The 18,374-nt window shown below is 38.3% G+C and overlaps 1 protein-coding gene across 2 annotated transcripts; it reads right to left on the bottom strand.

Moving 5' to 3' along the window:
* On the bottom strand, positions 1-10,650 carry LOC129360505 (polycomb group RING finger protein 1). Of its 2 annotated transcripts, none has more exons than XM_055030793.1 (9): positions 10,515-10,650; positions 7,394-7,499; positions 7,136-7,288; positions 6,019-6,090; positions 5,765-5,867; positions 5,609-5,651; positions 1,851-1,934; positions 419-499; positions 1-184 (listed from the first exon to the last, which is right to left on the bottom strand). In XM_055030793.1, the coding sequence occupies exons 1-9, from the start codon at positions 10,599-10,601 to the stop codon at positions 134-136; spliced, it is 780 nt and encodes a 259-aa protein (XP_054886768.1). In that variant the 5' UTR covers positions 10,602-10,650; the 3' UTR covers positions 1-133. The 2 variants fall into 2 exon arrangements, with proteins under 2 accessions (XP_054886768.1, XP_054886767.1); XM_055030792.1 differs by having other exon boundaries at positions 1,851-1,937; positions 10,515-10,649.
* Between the last annotated feature and the right edge of the window lie 7,724 nt (positions 10,651-18,374).

Genomic DNA, 18,374 nt, shown 5'->3' with positions numbered 1-18,374 from the left:
TTTATTTTTTCCATTTTAAGTTTATTTTCAAAAATACAAAACAAGGAAAATAAGTTTATGTACACAAACACTATTAAAATAGAATATGTATTGTACAAAATATTTACAGCCGTCTCTCGACTGAAAACAAATCCTATCTGGTCCTTTTGTCCTTGATGGTGTAGTGAAGAACTAATGGTTGAGCCTGGAAGGAGAAACAACAGATATTAGAAAACTAATAATAATTCATCCGGCTTAGAGCTGCATGCAGTCCCATTAAAGCAAATAAATAAACAGATTGTTTTAATCAAATTAGAATTTAATAATCTAGTTTCTATTATTGAAGAAAGTTCAACTAATATTCTAAGAGGTATTAACTCCAGTGTGAAGGCCTGTGTGACGGTTGTTGGTGCTGCAGCTGGTGTTTGCTGTATTGTACCTTGCCAAACCAGTGTGAAAGCCATAACCGTTTCATGGTCATGTGATCAGGCAAAGACTCGTTATTAAATAACATCTGGACCTGCAGAGAGAGACCACACAGACAGATGAAGAGCAATTAGGAACGAAAACATTTTAAAAGAAGGATTTCACTGACAAATTTCACTTTCTGTGTCTGCTTTCACACATTTGGTTCAAATATTTTGGCTGCTGGTTTCTGCTTTTTCATCAAGTGGAAGTCAGTCAGAAAATATGAACTTCAGAAAGAAACAAAGACCTTGGGAGTTTTTCTGTACGCATTTTCTTTAGCTCAAACTTTACCCATAGTTTCTATTGCTTGTTATATTTATATACACACAATTGAAAGGATATTAATGATGCGCAATTAGTGGTAACCAAGACTGTGGCACATGCTTCATTGAATTCACTTTTTTAATATTTCCACAAAGTTCATCAGGTTTTATTGAGGTTTTTGATATAAACCTATATTTCAAAATGAAAATACCAATTAACATTGTTGTCAAATTTAAAGTTAACAAAAGTACGAACTGTGAATGATGTTAAACTAAAAGAGTACATGAAAAAAATAACGGTGATAATATTCAACATGAAAGAAATGCTTTGACACTCTAATTTTGATTGTAATAGAAACAAACAATCTGGGTGAAATAAAAAGCCTCATAAAACTATTATTGTTCCTGTAAAAAGTGCCTTGAGTTTAAATTCACCTTTAAACATGGCCGGATATCAGGGAAAACAAATACATTTTTATGTGCATGTAAACAGGAAAACTGAGATACAGGTTCCCACGAATTACAGTCTGTGACAAATAATGTGCCAATATAGTCACAAACTTGCTTTGAGACAATTTCCAATTAACATCGTCTTATGTTTTATTAACTCTATATTCTAATGCAATTTAAAAGTGACTTAATCTTTCTTACCACACAAAACAACCTCATGATTCCATGTTTAATTCCTAACAGGAAGTTGAGATTGTTTTCAAGTAACTTGATTGGCTGACATAGGTTTTAGCTTTGCTCTACACTGCCCCCTATAGGTTTGGCATGTTTAAAACAAACGGCAGGGACATCCAGGTTTCTGTGGATGAAAATTTTTCTGAAACCAACTGTGTACAATATTGTTTTAAACAATGTGGCAGAGATATTTGTTTTATAATGTTTGTAGAAAGCCTTAGTCTGCTTCTCATGCCATGGACATGAACACTCTATAAACATCTGCTATGGAGAAAATAATACTTTTGGCAGCATCACTTTCAACTACTTGTATCATAATAAGTAGAAGCAGATTAAGATAGTGATGGTTTTGTACATGTGAATGATTGGAGATTGATACATTTACAACATTTACCATAAAACAATCTAAAGAAATACTAGGAATATTTTTGATGTAGTAATAAGACATCGACTCACCTGATGTTTTTCCACATTTAATCTGTGACAAAGGACTTTCCTCAAGTGTCTCACCTCTGCTCGTACAGAGCAGCGCACAAACTTCTGCTGCAAAAGGAAGAGAAAACAATCAGCTCCAAAAGATGAACAATATAACATGCAGCTAGGAAATTTAACACAATGCACAATTCCACAGAGGCACCCAAGTAACTAATTAAACTTGTGAATATTCATTTGAATACATACAATAGCCCAGAGTATGTGGGAGCAGGTTCATATTATGGCACCCTGCCTCATAACGGTTTACAAATAATAATTAAAAAAGATCAGAAATGTGATATTTTCTGATCTGATCTTGAGTTTAACAACTCAAGAAGAAAATTGTGGATAACAGAGAAAAGGTCACATCACTAGTTTGATAGTAGTTTGGATATTTAAAACAATAAACCAAATCAATAATTATTGATATTGACCGATATGAGACCCTTATATTGTGAAACATTTTCAGCCATATTGCCCAGCCCGAGATCATCTTTACTCAGTCTTTATTGTAACTTGTGACCTCTGCAATGGTTAATTCTGAATATTCTGTTATAAGACTACCATTTATTTAAGTGTTCATCATCTGGAAATCTGACATTTAACTTGGGAGTACATACTATCACCAACATAGTCACAATGAAAAAAAAAAAGTTTTGCCAGTCCAACTAGAAGTGCAGACTGTTTTCTTATGAAGACTAGTTTAAACTGTTCCATAAATATTTTTGCTGTCGATCCTTATTCATAAACAGCAAATTGGACTGCAATTCTGAATCACATTTGGAGCAGCAGAAATCCAAACGAACCAACTGTAGGAACAGCATACTCCTTTTACGATTAGATTTACAGTGAAGAATGATCCTGCTTACTGCTGGAAGTTTTCTGCTCCCTGCTGACTTATTAAACACTCTAAAGCCAAAGAGCTAAACTGCTTTAGCTCATGCACTGCAAGGGCGTAGTATTTCTCTTCATGCATGGGCAGAAATCTGTTTTATTAAATTTACATCTCAGTATAAAACAGTAAATATCACTGGACAAGGAGGGTGGAGAGGAGAGCCGGTAACAAATTATTAAGGGTCGAATTTAAATCCAGAACACTGCAAGGACATGGCTTGCATTAGCAAACTGATCCGACATTACACCCAGGAGTATGATTTGTTTTTATACATTTATGAGGGTTCTCGTCAGAAGCTAATCCACTTTATAAGGTCACAGAGGGGTTAGAGTGAAAAACAACTGCATATAAAAAGGCAGGAATGGAACCAATGTGGCCGCATGTTCTTCTTACATAAAGTAAGATTAGACAAACGATAAACAACATTTTGACTTTGCAAAGTGATCAGAGAGGACATGAGTGAATGTACTGACACTTCCAAAATATCAGTCAGCAGATCTGTGTGATTAATTTAACTCCTTAGCTGTGACGGAGTTCAAGCTCTTAATATTTTTAAATACTCTACAGGCCAATTTAAAGGCCAACAAAAAAACATGACGGTTTGTTTAAAAAATACATAAATAGAAGACCTGGTTAAGGTGAAACAAGGATGAACTTCCCTAAAGAAGCCAAACACCCTTAAAAATGTGGTATTTTGAAAAACCCATGGCAGCTATATCCTAATTGCCAAGAAGGAAAAACCTCAAGAATGACCTAAGAGGAGCAACTGTTGCTGCTCATCACTCTCTGAAGAGTTAGAGGGCCAGTTCCATGCTATTAGGAATTCACCAGTGGAAAGATTTTAAAGTCAGCTGCCAATCCTCCCAATCAAGAGTAAGTTCACGCTGAGGTCGAGCCATTACAATGAGCAAATGCTCCTCCCAACAACCAAATTAGCTATTGGACTGATGATCATAAAACTCAGTCTCTACACCAAAATCTCAAATAACTTTCAGGTGAAGACATGGTTCCTTCACCAAGAGGAAGTGGGCACAGTCATCCCAAATAATAATATTACAGATTAAAATTTGCGGACTCCTGATAGCTAAATATTTACTTAATCTAACCACAAAAATGTTCAATGCCAGCTTTCCTACACAATGTTCAAGCCCAAATCCTAAACCTTTCAGGGTTTGTTCACACCAGAAAAGTCCTATGGTCTGCTTGTTAGATCCAGACCAAAAGCGCTTTTATTTATCATTTGTTGCAGTGTATTTTCACATTGTACTTTTGGACAGTGCAGCTGCTGATGATCATTGCTTCCACTGGACAGCAGAGATGAAGATGGGACACTTACGGAAACAATTTCATAAGTCCTGCTTGCTTTATTTCTGCTGTGCACATTTGTGCTGTTACTGCAATACCATTTTAAATGTCAAGAGTTAACACAGCTAACACAACGCAGGCTTCATGATGTTGAAATGGCATCAGCAAATGCTGTTGTAAGCCAAGGAGACGAGATGCTCTTTCTTTTCTGACCTACAGCATGCTGGCAGGAACTAAGCAGAAAATGGTGCCTCAGGAACTGAATTAGTACATACAGCAGTTGTACATACAACAGTAGAATTTCAGGAGAGTAAGTTGTTGATTTTTCTTGTGTAGAAGTGTTATAAGTCTTTAATATGCAGTCTTTAATATTTTTTCTTTAGTTGGTTCAAATCAAGGTAGATCTGTACTCTCACCACCAATAAATTGTACCTGAGCTTGTTGGGTACTTTTTGAAGACCACTTCAAAAAGTGGGTTTTGATCTGATTTTTGGGTTTACTTCAGTGTATTCACACCTGGAGGAAATGTCTGGACCAAATTGGGAAATGAACACTGTTCTGTTTAAAGCTCTTCAGGTGTGAGAGGTGTGACTACGCCTGAGAACTTAAAATTCCAAAACCTCAATCAATTTATGTAAAAATAAAAATTAAAGTCAATTACTTTGTGTCACAGATTTCAGGAGTCAGGCTTCAACATGGAATCTACAAAAAGACAAATGTAAAAAAAAAAAAAAAAAAAAAAAAAAAAAAAAAAAAAAAAAAACTATTTATTGCAGTTACACAAAACAGAAAAAATATTTGGATTCAATAACTTTCCAGGCAGCATAGGAACTCTGGAAAGCATGACAACCAAAGTTAGATTATTTCCTTCATTTTAATAACTGAAACACCATACTATTATGTTCTGTTCTGAAATGTAAACTGTAAAGGATACCTCTTTCAAAAATTAAAGCAAATCATGGTGCCCCCTGCTGGAACAGGAAATTATTGGAGTATTTATGGTTTTATGTGTATAAATTTGTTCCTAATAATCTATTAAAAGATTTTGCACAGTTTAATGGAACTTCAAAGGCAATGGTAAAACACAAATATGCTTTGAACTCCATTTTGAAATTATTTTAAAGCCATTTATAAAATTAAAAGACAAAAAAAAAACAACAAAGGCGGGTTCTTGCAAAGGGTCATTCAATTTTCTAAATGACAAAAAAGTTATAAAGAGAGCAGCCGCTTGTGTGTAAGATGACGAATAATTCCCTGCTTCAGTGACGTGACTCTCTTACTTATCCCCCTCTGTAAATATGAGGCTCCAGCAGCAGAGGTTCAGCAGCTCTGAAGGCTGGATTCTGCTTTAGCAGCTGTCAATGTGCCATGTATTCGCTAAGCAGTTAGCGGTTTTTATGTCCTGAAGACATCTTTTTCTTGGTTGTGAAATGCCTTGTTGGTTTAAATGCACCCAGAACCAGCTCAACAACTTCGATAAGCACACACATCTGTACTGAAATACAACACTAGTTATAAGTTAGAGTACTTATAAACCCACCTGAAGAGTAAGTTTTGTCTTATCTTTCCCAGAGAGTGATGAACTACAAAGACAGACAGAGTGTTAAAACACTTTGCAAAAGTTCATTTTATAACAGTTAAATGTAAATATATCCACATTAACATTCCATTTCAGTCTTATTTTGAAGTCGTTTACCTTAGTCTTTCTAAACACAGCGAAACCTGCTCATCATATCTGTAGAAGTGAGCTTTAGAGTGGTCGAAGCTTGTGAAAGGTAGAGCTGCACTCTCTGAAACATCTAAAGAGTTGGGGAAAAAAGGATAAGGCTTAGATTTTACTGCTGTAGAGCGATCAAATCAATTCAGCTGCAGAGGCTTAGAACTTTACTCTGATACAGAGCTCTTTCAAAAACAGAAACATTTCTGTTTAGTGGCAAAAGAAGGACCCACCGTCTCCCGCAGGTTGGATGACTCTTTCTAACCCACGCGACTGGTAAAAATCTTTTATTCGTTTGTCCTCACCTGAAAAAATAAAAAAACATGCTGATATGTTTCTTTTTTATGACTTCTTCCTACAGGAAAATAAATAGCTGTGCTTTTAATATTATCCATGCATCATTCGTTCTATTTTCAACTGACAATCATGAATAAGAAAATTTACTTTTTCTTCTAAATTGTATCAGTGTTTTATGTTTTCAACTGTACTCTCAAATCAAAAATACAAAATAGAAAAACAGATCATAGCACAGACATTTTTAATGCAACATCTCATTGCTTTTGTGTGACCCGGAATTTGTTCTGCAAACGTGAGGGTTACCGTGGCAACGTCAGATGACCCACAATTAAATAATACTTATTCAACACCGGTATGGCACGCAGAAATCTTAATAATTAATTTAACTGCATACAGAAAAAAAAAAAAAAACATTTTCTAAAATATTTTTGTGATGGACATTGTTGGCTGATTTATTCTTACACATGTGAGTGCTGTAAAAGCCAAATAACCTAATGTTGCCATTTAAACTCACATTATAACCAAATCACTGCTGTAATTTTATGTTAAACAAGAAGAGCAATAATCAGAAGAACAGCCATGATGCCAATGGAAACTCTGGAAGAGCTGCATGGATCCAAAGCTCAGGTAGAGGAAACTGTCATCAAGATTCCCCCACATGCACAATAATAACAGTAGTGGTTGGATTAGGCAGTGGGGAAGCTGCTCAGTGTTACGGGACAGAGCAATCCTGAATCTGACGGAGAAGTGCAGCTAGTAGCAACACACTCCATTAGACTTCCAGGTGAAGCAAAGGCGTTTCTACAAAGTGCTGACATAGAGAAATGCAGGCCACACTTTTCAGATTTTAGCTTGTAAAACAAATTTTTGAAAATTATGTGCAATGTCCTGTCAGCTTCATAATTACTCACCCTAATAAAATAGAGTTGGTGGTGTTAACATGACAAAAAATAGAGAAAATTTACCATACATGTTTGTGCATGTATGGTATGGCATGTCCTGTGCATATTAAAGACTTATAACACTTCTACACAAGAAAAATCAACAACTTACTCTCCTGAAGGCCAGGCACCAGCTTGTAGACAATGTCTTGCATCACTCGATCCAGCTTGAGGTTGAGTAAAGGTTGAGTTTCATGAATCTTAATGTTGCACATGGGGCAATATTTGCTGGTTTGCAGGTATTTTACAATGCAACTTTTACAAACTGTACAGGGGAAAAAAAAGATAATTAATTCACATTGAAGTAAACAGGCAAACAAGTTATTTTAGTAAAATGATGGAGAATAAAAACAAAGATTCAAAAGCTTACAAGTATGCAAACACTCTGTAATTGTTGTGGCGTCTATAAAATATCCAGCACAGAGGTAGCAGACAATGTGTTCATTCAAGTCTTTGATCTTCAACTTAACTTCCTCCTAAAGAAGCAAAAAACAAGCATCACAGGGTTTGAATATTCACAGTATTTCACTTTTTTAAAAATATTCCATTATTCTAACCATAGAAGAAGCATTCAACACTTTAAAAAAAAATAGAAAAAAAATAATTACAGACATCAATTTATTTTGAGACAATGTCTCAATTTAGTTAGAAGAAATGATCCTGGTGTTCCATTCCAAACATAACCACAGTCCTGTTTGTTACCATTTAATCAGAGCAAGATGGCAGCAGACAAGTGTGTCTTGGGACCAAACAGCCCAGCCAATTAACAGATGCCTCGTCTTGCAACACACAATGTCTTTAAACTCAACTCTCACCACAAGTGGAGGGCAGCCAATAGTCAGGCTTAAAACAGTTTAGAGCAAATAAACAGTCACTTAAAGCCATATCCTAAAGTAATTTGAACACAGCAGCAAAATCCTGAAACAGGAACTGAGAGAAGCATCATCCTTTTTTGTTCATCTATTGTCAAGTTTCAGGATTATTTTTTTTTTCCAGGTGTCAGGCTCTTCATTTTGCCATTTTATCAGGTGATTCAACTCAGAAAATGGGAGAAAAGTGTGTGTTTATGACAGATTGTTTGAAAGAAAGCAGCTAAAAGGAAAACTTATAATTAATTATGGGCTAAATTGCTACATGCAGACAACAACAGTTCCTCTTCTGAGTTTGTGAGACTTACATTAACAGGAAGCATGTTAAATATGTTTTGGAAGTGGACTGAAAATGACTGATATAGAGAGGAAATGTCAAAAATAAAATTTCAGAAAATCTCAAGAAAAATCTTTCAAGATCACTGCTCATCATTTTGGTCGATGTGTAAAATTGAGAAACTGTTCAAGTCTTTATCAGTGATGATGTTTACTTCTTCCAACCACCAAAAGTCCTAATCTAAATCACTGCAAGATTTAGATTCAGGAAGTTTTAAATGCTACAAACATGGTGAGTACATCATGACTAAATAAATAAATAGAAATAGCACGCTTTTTGACAACATTCGGGAACTGCCTTCCCTATGAGGAAGACACAAGAAAAAGGAAATGCACAAACAAACACTACACTGCTTTTACCCCAATTCAATTGCTGCATGCTGCATTGCATTAAAGTCAATGAGTTGTTTTGTTAGTACTGATACTGGGTTTGAAATTTTAGCATCATGACCACCTTAATCCAGCTATGAGAGCAAAAAGCACTGCCGTGTTCACTCAGCACAATCTACAGTAAAGATATAGAAAAATATTACACAAGAGGAAACTCAGCTTTGTTTTAAAACCACAGGCACTTTCTTAAAAGAAACCATGAGTTGGTGAGTTTCTATAAAGGATCTATAAAGAGCTTGTCTGCTTTCTGACTTATTTCGTTTCAAATAATTATCGAAAGAGCACAGAGTGCAAGGTTTGGGTTATCAACACAGTTTTCTGTTATTCTCTCTCCATATGAACACCTCTTTAAGTCTCCAGAGTCAAGACTGCCTTTGAAGACTGTTTAAAGGACTACCTGTTGTTTTCTTGGTGTAAGTTTCCAAAAAAAACTGTCAAAACTGCATATTATGATGACAATATTAATTGTGATCAACCCAGATTTCCATCACTCCTTTTTGTGTTCTGCATCAAAGAGTAAAAATCTAGACAGATTAGATGACAGCAAAATCTGAATGCATTGCGCTTCGGCTATTATAGTCTATCAAATACATCCATCATGCATTCGTTTCATTATATTCTGCAGCTTTGATCAGAGGTATTAATGCATGTAAAGCAGTGATTTTCCTTGCTCCTCTTTAACATGTTTTACATGTTCGCATACTTCAGTTCACCTCATTTAAAGAGACAATTTCCCTCAGCAGCTTAATGACCAATTAATGTAAATCAGCTCTATGGAAACATGCAAACATCCAGATCACACAGAGGTGCCTCTGAGACACTCTAAAATTTAGCCAAGTGAACTTTCTGTTGTTCTACTTTGCCCAACTTTGGAGTGTAGGTCTAATTGAGGCTGTCACCAAGTATCCTGCATGTTTTATTGTGTTATTGTTCAAAAAAACGAATTCAAGTGGCAGAAATACATCCTTAACGTCTCAACGAGTTCTGCAAATGAACAATTCATTTGATACGTGTGTTGGACCAAGGAAGCATCGAAAATAAGGACAGCAGCTCTTGAAGAGTGATGTTGGGTAATCGTGCTCAAATCCCTCACTATCTCAAAGCTTTTAATAGGTGTATTTAACAGAAGAGAAAAAAAAAGGCGAAGCAGCTGCAGAGAAGTTACCAGGAGCAAAATCACAGCGCTGAAGACAAAGATGACACTTTATAAAGCCCATTTTGCTCGTAACGGTCTTCCTGAATTCGGCGAACAATCGTTAGAACTGAATGTTAAAGCTGTAAATGCAAACAGTGTTTTTCAGGTTGTCGGACATTAAACCATTCGGAGGAAAAGCGGGCGAGCTCAGCATGACCTCTGCGATCACGTTGAAACTGAAAAAGTAGCGTTTCTCCGAGGAGACCGACACATTGTCACAGAAGGAACTTGGTAATCGAAAGAACTGAGGGCTGTTTGCTAACTCCGAGCTCCAACGACTAAATAAGTGATATTTACCTACAAACCGAGCGCGAAGCAGTAGCAACTCAAAACGGACCGCCGTTACTTCGACAACCAAATCGAATGAGAACCAACGAGCGCAGCGTCTGTTACCGCCACAGTTTACTCCACCATAAAGCGTAAATTAAAAAGTAAACTTCCAAGTGAACCGAAGAAAACAGGGCCGGAAGTGGTCAAATTTAACACTTGGTTTGGAGCTTTGATGCACGTTGCTCCGTAGAACAACACGGTTGGACCCCACCGTATACGCATGCTCGAGCATCGCTCTCAGTCTCTCTCCATCAGCGCAGCGGAGACAACCATCTCCTGTTAAAACGCCACGTTAACTCCCGTTTCTGGTACTTTCAATGTCAGTACACTTTCCTCGGTTTGGAAGGAGCTTGAAACACAAAGCAGCTCACCTCGTTCCGTAGTGGGTCCAGTTTATAGACAGACTGAAGCTGATTTCGGAGCCGCATCGCTATGGCCATTGGACCTTGCTCCGCCATCTTTGGGAATTATGGTGGGTTCCGGGTAAACCGGATGTCGCATCTTTTACGAATCGAGGCGGGTAAACAACAAAATAAAAGCCCATTTATTAAATTAAAATAATCCAGTTCAATGTTTCCGTTTAGATTGAATTGAGGCCATCAAATTATATCTAAATACAGATTTGTACAATTCTCATAATTAAAATTAACTTAATTAGTTTCCGAAAGCTATTTGTTTTGTCTTATTAAAAAATTTGCTGTTTTCAATACGTTGACATGATGTTAATTGTATTTCAATTGTAAAGTTTGATCTACATATGATTTGTTATGCTTTAATATATGTTATTGAGTTACGAATGTATATTTAAGTATGTTTTTTTTAAACTGTGTAGGTTACTTTTTATTATCATTTTTTAAATTATATTATTATTTTTTTATTTAAATTTTTTTGTCTAAGAATAGACTAAGAAGTGGCCAGTAGCATATTTTTAATGTCTGCTTTTAATTTTGCTTCAAATTGTGAATTTCATTCTGTATGTAGAGTATTGTATATTTTTTTTTCTTGGGGCACAAAGTTCCTGGTATTATTTTTGAAGTTTACTATCTGTCTACTCTACCCACCTGTGCTTCACTGAAAATGGAACAAACATGTTTTAAACAAAAATGCTCCAGATGCAAGCACAAATGTCTGGTGGGATGTCCTTTTTCATTAGGATAATGAACAAGTTTCAATGTTCTAATGAATAATGAAATCAAGTGAACAATACCAGATACAGCAATAGTAATGTCACTGGAAGTACTTTACCTTGTTCTAATATGTACATTACCTACTTTGAAAGGTTTATGTGGTGGAAAACGTAGATCTTTAAATGTGGCATCTGACAAAATTCCTTATTTTTAAGGAGGTGATTTGTTTTTACTGCAGTCTTAGACTGCATTTGTTTCATTGATATAGTCCTTTACTTTCAGCTTATTTTAGGATTATTAATGGTAACCTCTTCCAACCTGCAATGTAGAACAACATCTTTACCAACAACAAAAATAGATATTTTCCTGCTTTGATCTGATGTTAAGATTAAAGCAGGAAACAAGAATTTTTCACTATTGTGAAAAGTGTAGAATGCATTTGTATTCTGGTTTTTCTTCCCGCTCTAATTTTGGGGTTTTTGTCCTACTGGAAGATAAAACTCCATCCCTAAATCAAGTCTTTTGAAGCCTCCAGTAGGTTTCCTTTTTGATGTGCCTTTTTCCCTGCTCCTCCAGTAGAAAACATCCCAAAAACACGAGCTTGCCATGACCATCGCAAAAAGTGAAGATGATGGTTACAGAGTGAAATGCAGCATTTTGCATGTGGGCCAAAAAGTTACATTTTGGTCTCATTTCATCATTGGACTTTCTTCCATATATTTGCTGACTCCTAAATGATTAATGTTTTGAAAAAGCTCTAGAATTTTACTCTTCTTTAAACTTCCCCACAACTTTTTCCCTGATCCGTCAGCTGTTCTCTGCCTGTGATGCTTTTCGTTCACTGTTGTTCTCCGACTCAGTGTTTTTCAATGTGGAGGCGGCATTCCCTTCGGTGGCCACCAGGGTGCGATAGGGAGACAACAGAAAGTTGGGAAAATAAGAAAATAAATGCAAATAGAACAACTTACTCTGATATACTTTTTAATGATACATTGTTGTTTTTTTTTTGTTTTTTTGTTTTTTTTTTTCAGAAAATCTAGTTCGTTTTTCTATCATTACTATACTTCACACAGTGAAATAACCTATTGGAATCTTTTTGATTGTGCAATTTATCAAGCTGGCATAGAAACTTGAAATCCCTGCGCTAATGAAACTCTGAGGTCTCCCCTCAATGGCTTATTGCAACTGAGGGTGCATTTAGTAAAGCTTGAGCAGTAAAGATGTTACCTACAAAAAATCTGACACACACAAAGTGGTACATTTGAAACACCCAGAGTGTGTCAGAAATCTGAACAAAGAATCTGTGAAGAATTAAATCAAGAACAACAAAACAAAAACAACCAAAACAAAACACAAAAACCCTGTACACTACCAGTGTGTCGCTATCTGTTAATTTTGAGCACGGACATCTGCCGTGGACAAATAACTCACTCATATGAGAAAAAAGACATCAAGGTCAGAATCTGAAATGATTTTACAATGCCATTTAGACTTAGACTTAGACTTAGACTTGACTTTATTGATCCCTTGGGAAGACTCCCTCAGGAAATTATAGTTACCAGCAGCTCACAGGCAAAAATGTGGCACACAGTAAGCATACACAAAAGAATACAAAAAAATACAAATTAAGTACAAAACAAAGAATATAAATACAACACAAAAGGCAATTATAGCAATTTGGTGGATAGATTGACCAGTGATATGGTATTGCACTGTATGGTTTGGCCTGATAAATATGGAGTTCACATTTGTAGAAAAACTACTCCTTCTTCCCTCTGTCCTGTGTCACCTCCGACCCCCAGTGAGGAGTTGTACAGTCTGAAGGCGTGGGGGACAAAGGAGTTCTTGAATCTATTGGTCCGGCACTTGGGAAGCAGCAGTCTGTCACTGAACAGGCTCCTCTGGCTGCTGATGACGGCGTGTAGAGGGTGGCTGCTATCGTCCATGATGTCCAGCAGTTTGTTCAGTGTCCTCGTCTCTGCCACCGTCACCAGAGAGTCCAACTTCATGCCGACCACAGAGCCGGCACGCCTGATCAGTTTGTCCAGTCTGGACGTGTCCTTCTTGGATGTGCTGCCTCCCCAGCACACCACGGTGTAGAAGAGGACACTGGCGATCACAGACTGGTAGAACATCCACAGCAGTTTGCTGCAGATGTTAAAGGACCGCAGTCTCCTCAGGAAGTACATCCTGCTCTGCACCTTCCCGTACAGGTAGCTGGTGTTTTTGACCAATCCAGTTTACTGTCCAGCCACAGCCCGAGGTACTTGTAGGCCCACGACCTCAACCGCCGTTCCCTCTAGTACGACTGGTCTCGGCTTTGGTCTGGACCTCCCAAAGTCTATAACCAGCTCCTTTGTCTTAGAGGTGTTGAGTTCCAGGTGGTTTGTGTGGCACCAGAGAGCAAAGTCCCTCACCAGACAGCGATATTCCTCCTCTCCGTCCGTCCCTGATACATCCGACTATGGCTGTGTCATCGGCATACTTCTGTATGTGACACAGCTCCGAGTTGTAGTGGAAGTCAGAGGAGTACAGGGTGAAGAGAAGAGGGGCCAGCACTGTGCCCGGAGGGGCTCCTGTGCTGCTGACCACAGTGTCAGACACGGTGTCCTTCAGCCTGACATACTGCGGCCTGTTGGTGAGGTAACTATGGATCCAGGTGACCAGGTGCGGGTCCACTCCCATGCTGTTTAGTTTATCCTGGAGCAGAAGGGGCTGGATTGTATTAAAGGCACTGGAGAAGTCCAAGAAAAGGATCCTCACTGTGCCACTGCCCTTATCCAGGTGGGAGTGGGCCCGGTGCAGCAGGTAGAGGATGGCATCCTCCACACCAACATCTGCCTGGTAGGCGAATTGCAGGAGGTCCTGAGCATGTTCCACCTGAGGTCTGAGGAGGCCGAGGAAGAGCCGCTCCAACGTCTTCATCAGGTGTGAAGTGAGTGCCACGGGCCGAAAGTCATTCAGCTCGCTGGGCCTGTTCTTCTTGGGCACTGGGACGATGCAGGATGTCTTCCAGAGGGTGGGCACTTCCCTTAGCTGCAGGCTGAGGTTGAAGATGTAGTGGCTCTCCCAGTTCAGCAGCGCAGGTCTTCAGCAGCCTTGGACACACCTGGTCCGGCCCTGCTGCTTTCCTGGACTTGAGCTTCCTCAGCTGTTCTCTGACCTGGTCTGTGGTGATGTGGGGTGGAGGTTGTGCTGAGGTGTGTGGGGGGTTGTCAGTGTTTTGTTGTCTGTGGGGAGGTGTGTGGTAAGGAGCAGAGGTGGCTGCAGTGAGAGAGGGGTTGGGGGGGCACAGACTGGTTGAACCTGTTGAAGAAGTTGTTCAGTTCGTTTGCCCCTCTCCATTGTTCCCTCAACGACTCTGGTCTTTGTGTTGAGGCCAGTGATGGTCCTCACACCTTCCCAGACCTCCCTCATGTTGTTCTCTCTCAGCTTCTGCTCCACCTTTCTCCTGTAGCTGTCTTTTGCTTCCCTCAGACACTGCTTCACCTCCTGCTGTGCTGCCTTCATGGCCTCCCTGTCTCCTCTCCTGAAGGCAACCTTCTTCTTGTTGAGGACAGTTTTGACTTCCCGCGTTACCCAAGGCTTGTTATTAGGGTAACAGCGGACAGTCTTAGCAGGGGATACCACATCTGCGCAGAAGTTCAGATAGTCCGTCAGGCAGTGTGTCAGCCCCTCTATGTCCTCGCCATGCGGGCTGAACAGTGCATCCCAGTCCGTGGTGTTATAACAGTCTCTCAGAGCACTCTCCATCCCGGGGACCACCTCCTGATGGAGCGAGCTGTTGTAGGCTGCTTTTGGACCAGGGGGTGTACAGTGGCTGTAGGTGAACAATGTTGTGATCTGACTTCCCTAGTGGGGGGAGGGGTGTTGCTCTGTATGCATCCCTCACATTGGCATACAGGAGGTCGATTGTCCTGTTATTCCTGGGGGGGCGTCAACAGCTTGGTGAAGTGGCCAAAGTAGAGTCCAAGGTCACATGGTTGAAGTCCCCAGAGATTATAATAAAAGCGTCAGGATGTTTTGTCTGTAGCCTTGCTGTGACAGAGTGGATTTTTTCACAGGCAGTGGTAGCGTCCGCTCTCGGTGGGATGTAAACGCAGATGATCACGTGACTGAACTCCCTAATTAATGTAATGAATCACCTGAGAATAGTGAAGAAACTTTTAATACTAGGCATGAAAACTGTCATTTGTCCTGGGTTCTTATGAAATTGTCAACACTCTTTCTGCTTTACATATATTATTAAAAATAGTAACTTATTTTTCTTATCTAATAATATTCTTTAAAATATAAGCTCCCCATTTCTCAAACCTCACTGAGAAGGCAATGGCTTGAAAGACTTTGCACACAGTTTTTTTTTGTTATTCTCCTTGTATGTTGAATATCAAGCAAATTTAAGTAATTCAAATTTAATTTCCATCCATCCATCGTCTGCCACTTATCCGGGGTCGGGTCACGGGGGTAGCAGCTTAAGAAGGGAGACCCAGACTTCCCTCTCCCCAGCCACTTCTTCCAACTCCTCCGGGAAAATCCCAAGGCGTTCCAAGACCAGCCGGGAGACATGGTCCCTCCAGCGTGTCCTGGGTCTTCCCCGGGGCCTTAATTTTGTGTCACATGTTTATACAAATGAGGACAATAAATATAGTTAAAATAAATACATAAAAATAGTTAAACCATTTTGAATAAAATATACAACAATATTATCAAAGATTAAAAATACAGCTTATGTGACAAAAGAAGAGGATGCAATGTTCTGACTGAACATGTCCTAATTTCTTAATTTACAACAGACTGAATCACTCAAAATCTATGAGCTTTTATTCAAAACAGATCTATTTTGTGTTTCTTGATCTTTTATTCTTCTTGCTTTCTTATACTTGATCATTTTCATTTCTTTCTCCATACTTCAAAATTCCATTGTTTTAAATTTGCAGTTGGTCTTTATTCTGGACAACAGAGGGCGATAAAGTCATACAATTCCTTTTGATGTTGGCAGTTTTTTCTTGTTATCCAAAATTATTTTTTGGAATGCAGCCAAAGCTATCACAATCTAATATACCATTTGAAACTAAAATGTGATCAAATGTGAGATTCTCCTTTAATATTGAAATTTATTGCAAGTTAAAATATGATGTAATTAACATTCTAGTACAGGGTTTTTTATGTGCATGCACATAACAACAGGACTATGACTGAATATTTTTGCTATGTTATTATTATTATTTTTTTTTTGCTTAATTTTTGTTGGAAACCTGTTTTCTTTAATCAGTTAAAGAATTATAAAATTCATTTAGCTGATACAAGCTTACTTAAGAAAGTCAAGGGTAAAGTTTCAGAATTATATCAAAATCGGAGAAGATATAGTAACCACATAGTATGTTTTGCAATGTGAATCTCCAAGCTATGTTGCACAGACATTATTGAGGAAATGAAGGAATATTACAATATTAAATTTATTTCAAACATTTTAAGGTAGAGTTTGATAAAATCTAAACCAAAAGTAATGTTTAATAAGTAAATCAAGGACATTAAAGTATGAACGAACATAAATGAAACACATTTTAGGAGTGCACAATAAGCTAAATGCAAACAAATCAGTTTATATATTCTTGTTGCCCACTTGAAACTAATATCAATTAAATTAGTTTGAAAAACTCAATGTCATGAATGAAAAAAAAAGACAGCCAAACATAGTTAAATTGGCTTTACTTGTATGATCTTTGTAGCAGTAACCCTTTTATTTTGAGGAGCACTTCTAACTCAAGTGTTTGAACTCCCAGAACGTTTTGGGGGTGGGGTGGGTTGATGGAGTACTTTCTTCCCTTCACTGAACAATGACCACCAAGAGTCTCTTGAAAAAAGAACTGAACCATCATCTCAGTGACCAGCAGCAGTTTGTTCTGTGGTCAGTTCTGTGGTTGCTCTGATTATCTTCCAAACGTAACTCTGCTTACATTTGTGTCAAAATGAAGTTAAAATGCAAAACCAACCTGCTACTAACCAAAGCAGCTCAATGTTTTGTGGAAGATTGACAATTACCCATACTTCCTATGTGTTTTTTGGTATTTGTGGGATTAAATAGTGGTTGGACGTGATATAAAATGGGTTTGTACTGAAACATTGGAAAGATTTGGTTCATTTTTCCAATAACTATATACCATCACCTTTTCACAGAAAGAATAGCAACAACAGCCAGCTTTGTGGAAAACAATATTTTTGAATGTTGAATTGAGAGTGTGCTTGGGTTTTGGCTGAGCTGCTTTTGAATTAGTCTGTGCCCTGTTTCAACAGGTCTTCTTATTGGTATTATATGTGGAGGTCCCCCTGATCCCTCCCAGAGGGCTTCCAACCTGTGGACCACCCAAACGCTGCAGACCGTGAACAGCAACTCGCCTCTCATTCATTCTTTTGTAATTTCCCAGAGTTACGGAATGACTGAAAAGTTAGCCTTATTCCAAATCATCCTGGTGACTCTGCAGCAACCGTCAAGGTTACATGCAAGAAATATGTTGAGAACATTAAGTCTTGCATGAATATTCTGAATGTTAGTGATTACAGAGACTAGATTTTCTGCAAAGTTCTGGACCAGTTTTGACTAATATAATTAAAGATTACAAAAAGAGAAAAATGTCACTTTATAATCAGTATTTTGTTTGCAGAAAAGAGTTGTATCATCTTGCACAAAGGGGTTTTATTCTCAGGATAAAATTTCTGTACAGGCTCCAAATCAGAGTCAGTCAATGTAAACCGATTGACAGACGAGACAGAAGCAATAAATTTTGGTTCATAGTGGCCTTTCGGAGTACGAGGAACTGTTGTGATCAGTCTCGCTTCACTGAGCCTTCACAGTCAGACCTTGTGTCCCGCTGCTGTCTGCCATTTCCTCTTGCCATGTAACATCTTATCTGCCGGGTCTGCGAGGTCACTGCTTATCTGATTGACAGAACTTTGACTCCAAACAATATCCAAATAACCAGAGGGCCTGGAGGATCACAGCAGCTAGTGGAGTCAGAACAAGCACTGAGAGAGGCGGCGAATGAGTAAAAGAGACGGGGAAAGATACCAAAAATAACTAAATCTTTTAATTTTTTTTACATCACG

The sequence above is a fragment of the Poeciliopsis prolifica genome, unplaced genomic scaffold (assembly GCF_027474105.1).
Source record: "Poeciliopsis prolifica strain line A6 unplaced genomic scaffold, Auburn_PproV2 SCAFFOLD006, whole genome shotgun sequence".
NCBI classification, from domain to species: domain Eukaryota; kingdom Metazoa; phylum Chordata; class Actinopteri; order Cyprinodontiformes; family Poeciliidae; genus Poeciliopsis; species Poeciliopsis prolifica.
Note: the sequence above shows the minus strand (reverse complement) of the source record. Positions and strands in the feature narration are given on the sequence as shown.

Bases quoted from the DNA above. Each gene is read 5' to 3' on its own strand.
- LOC129360505 (XM_055030792.1), bottom strand. From the start codon at position 10,601: ATGGCGGAGCAAGGTCCAATGGCCATAGCGATGCGGCTCCGAAATCAG. The intron at 5,868-6,018 runs GTGGGTCCTTCT...CCAACTCTTTAG, and splicing joins CATCCAACCTGCGGGAGACG to ATGTTTCAGAGAGTGCAGCT. The intron at 1,938-5,608 runs GTGGGTTTATAA...TTCCTTTTGCAG, and splicing joins AGACAAAACTTACTCTTCAG to CAGAAGTTTGTGCGCTGCTC.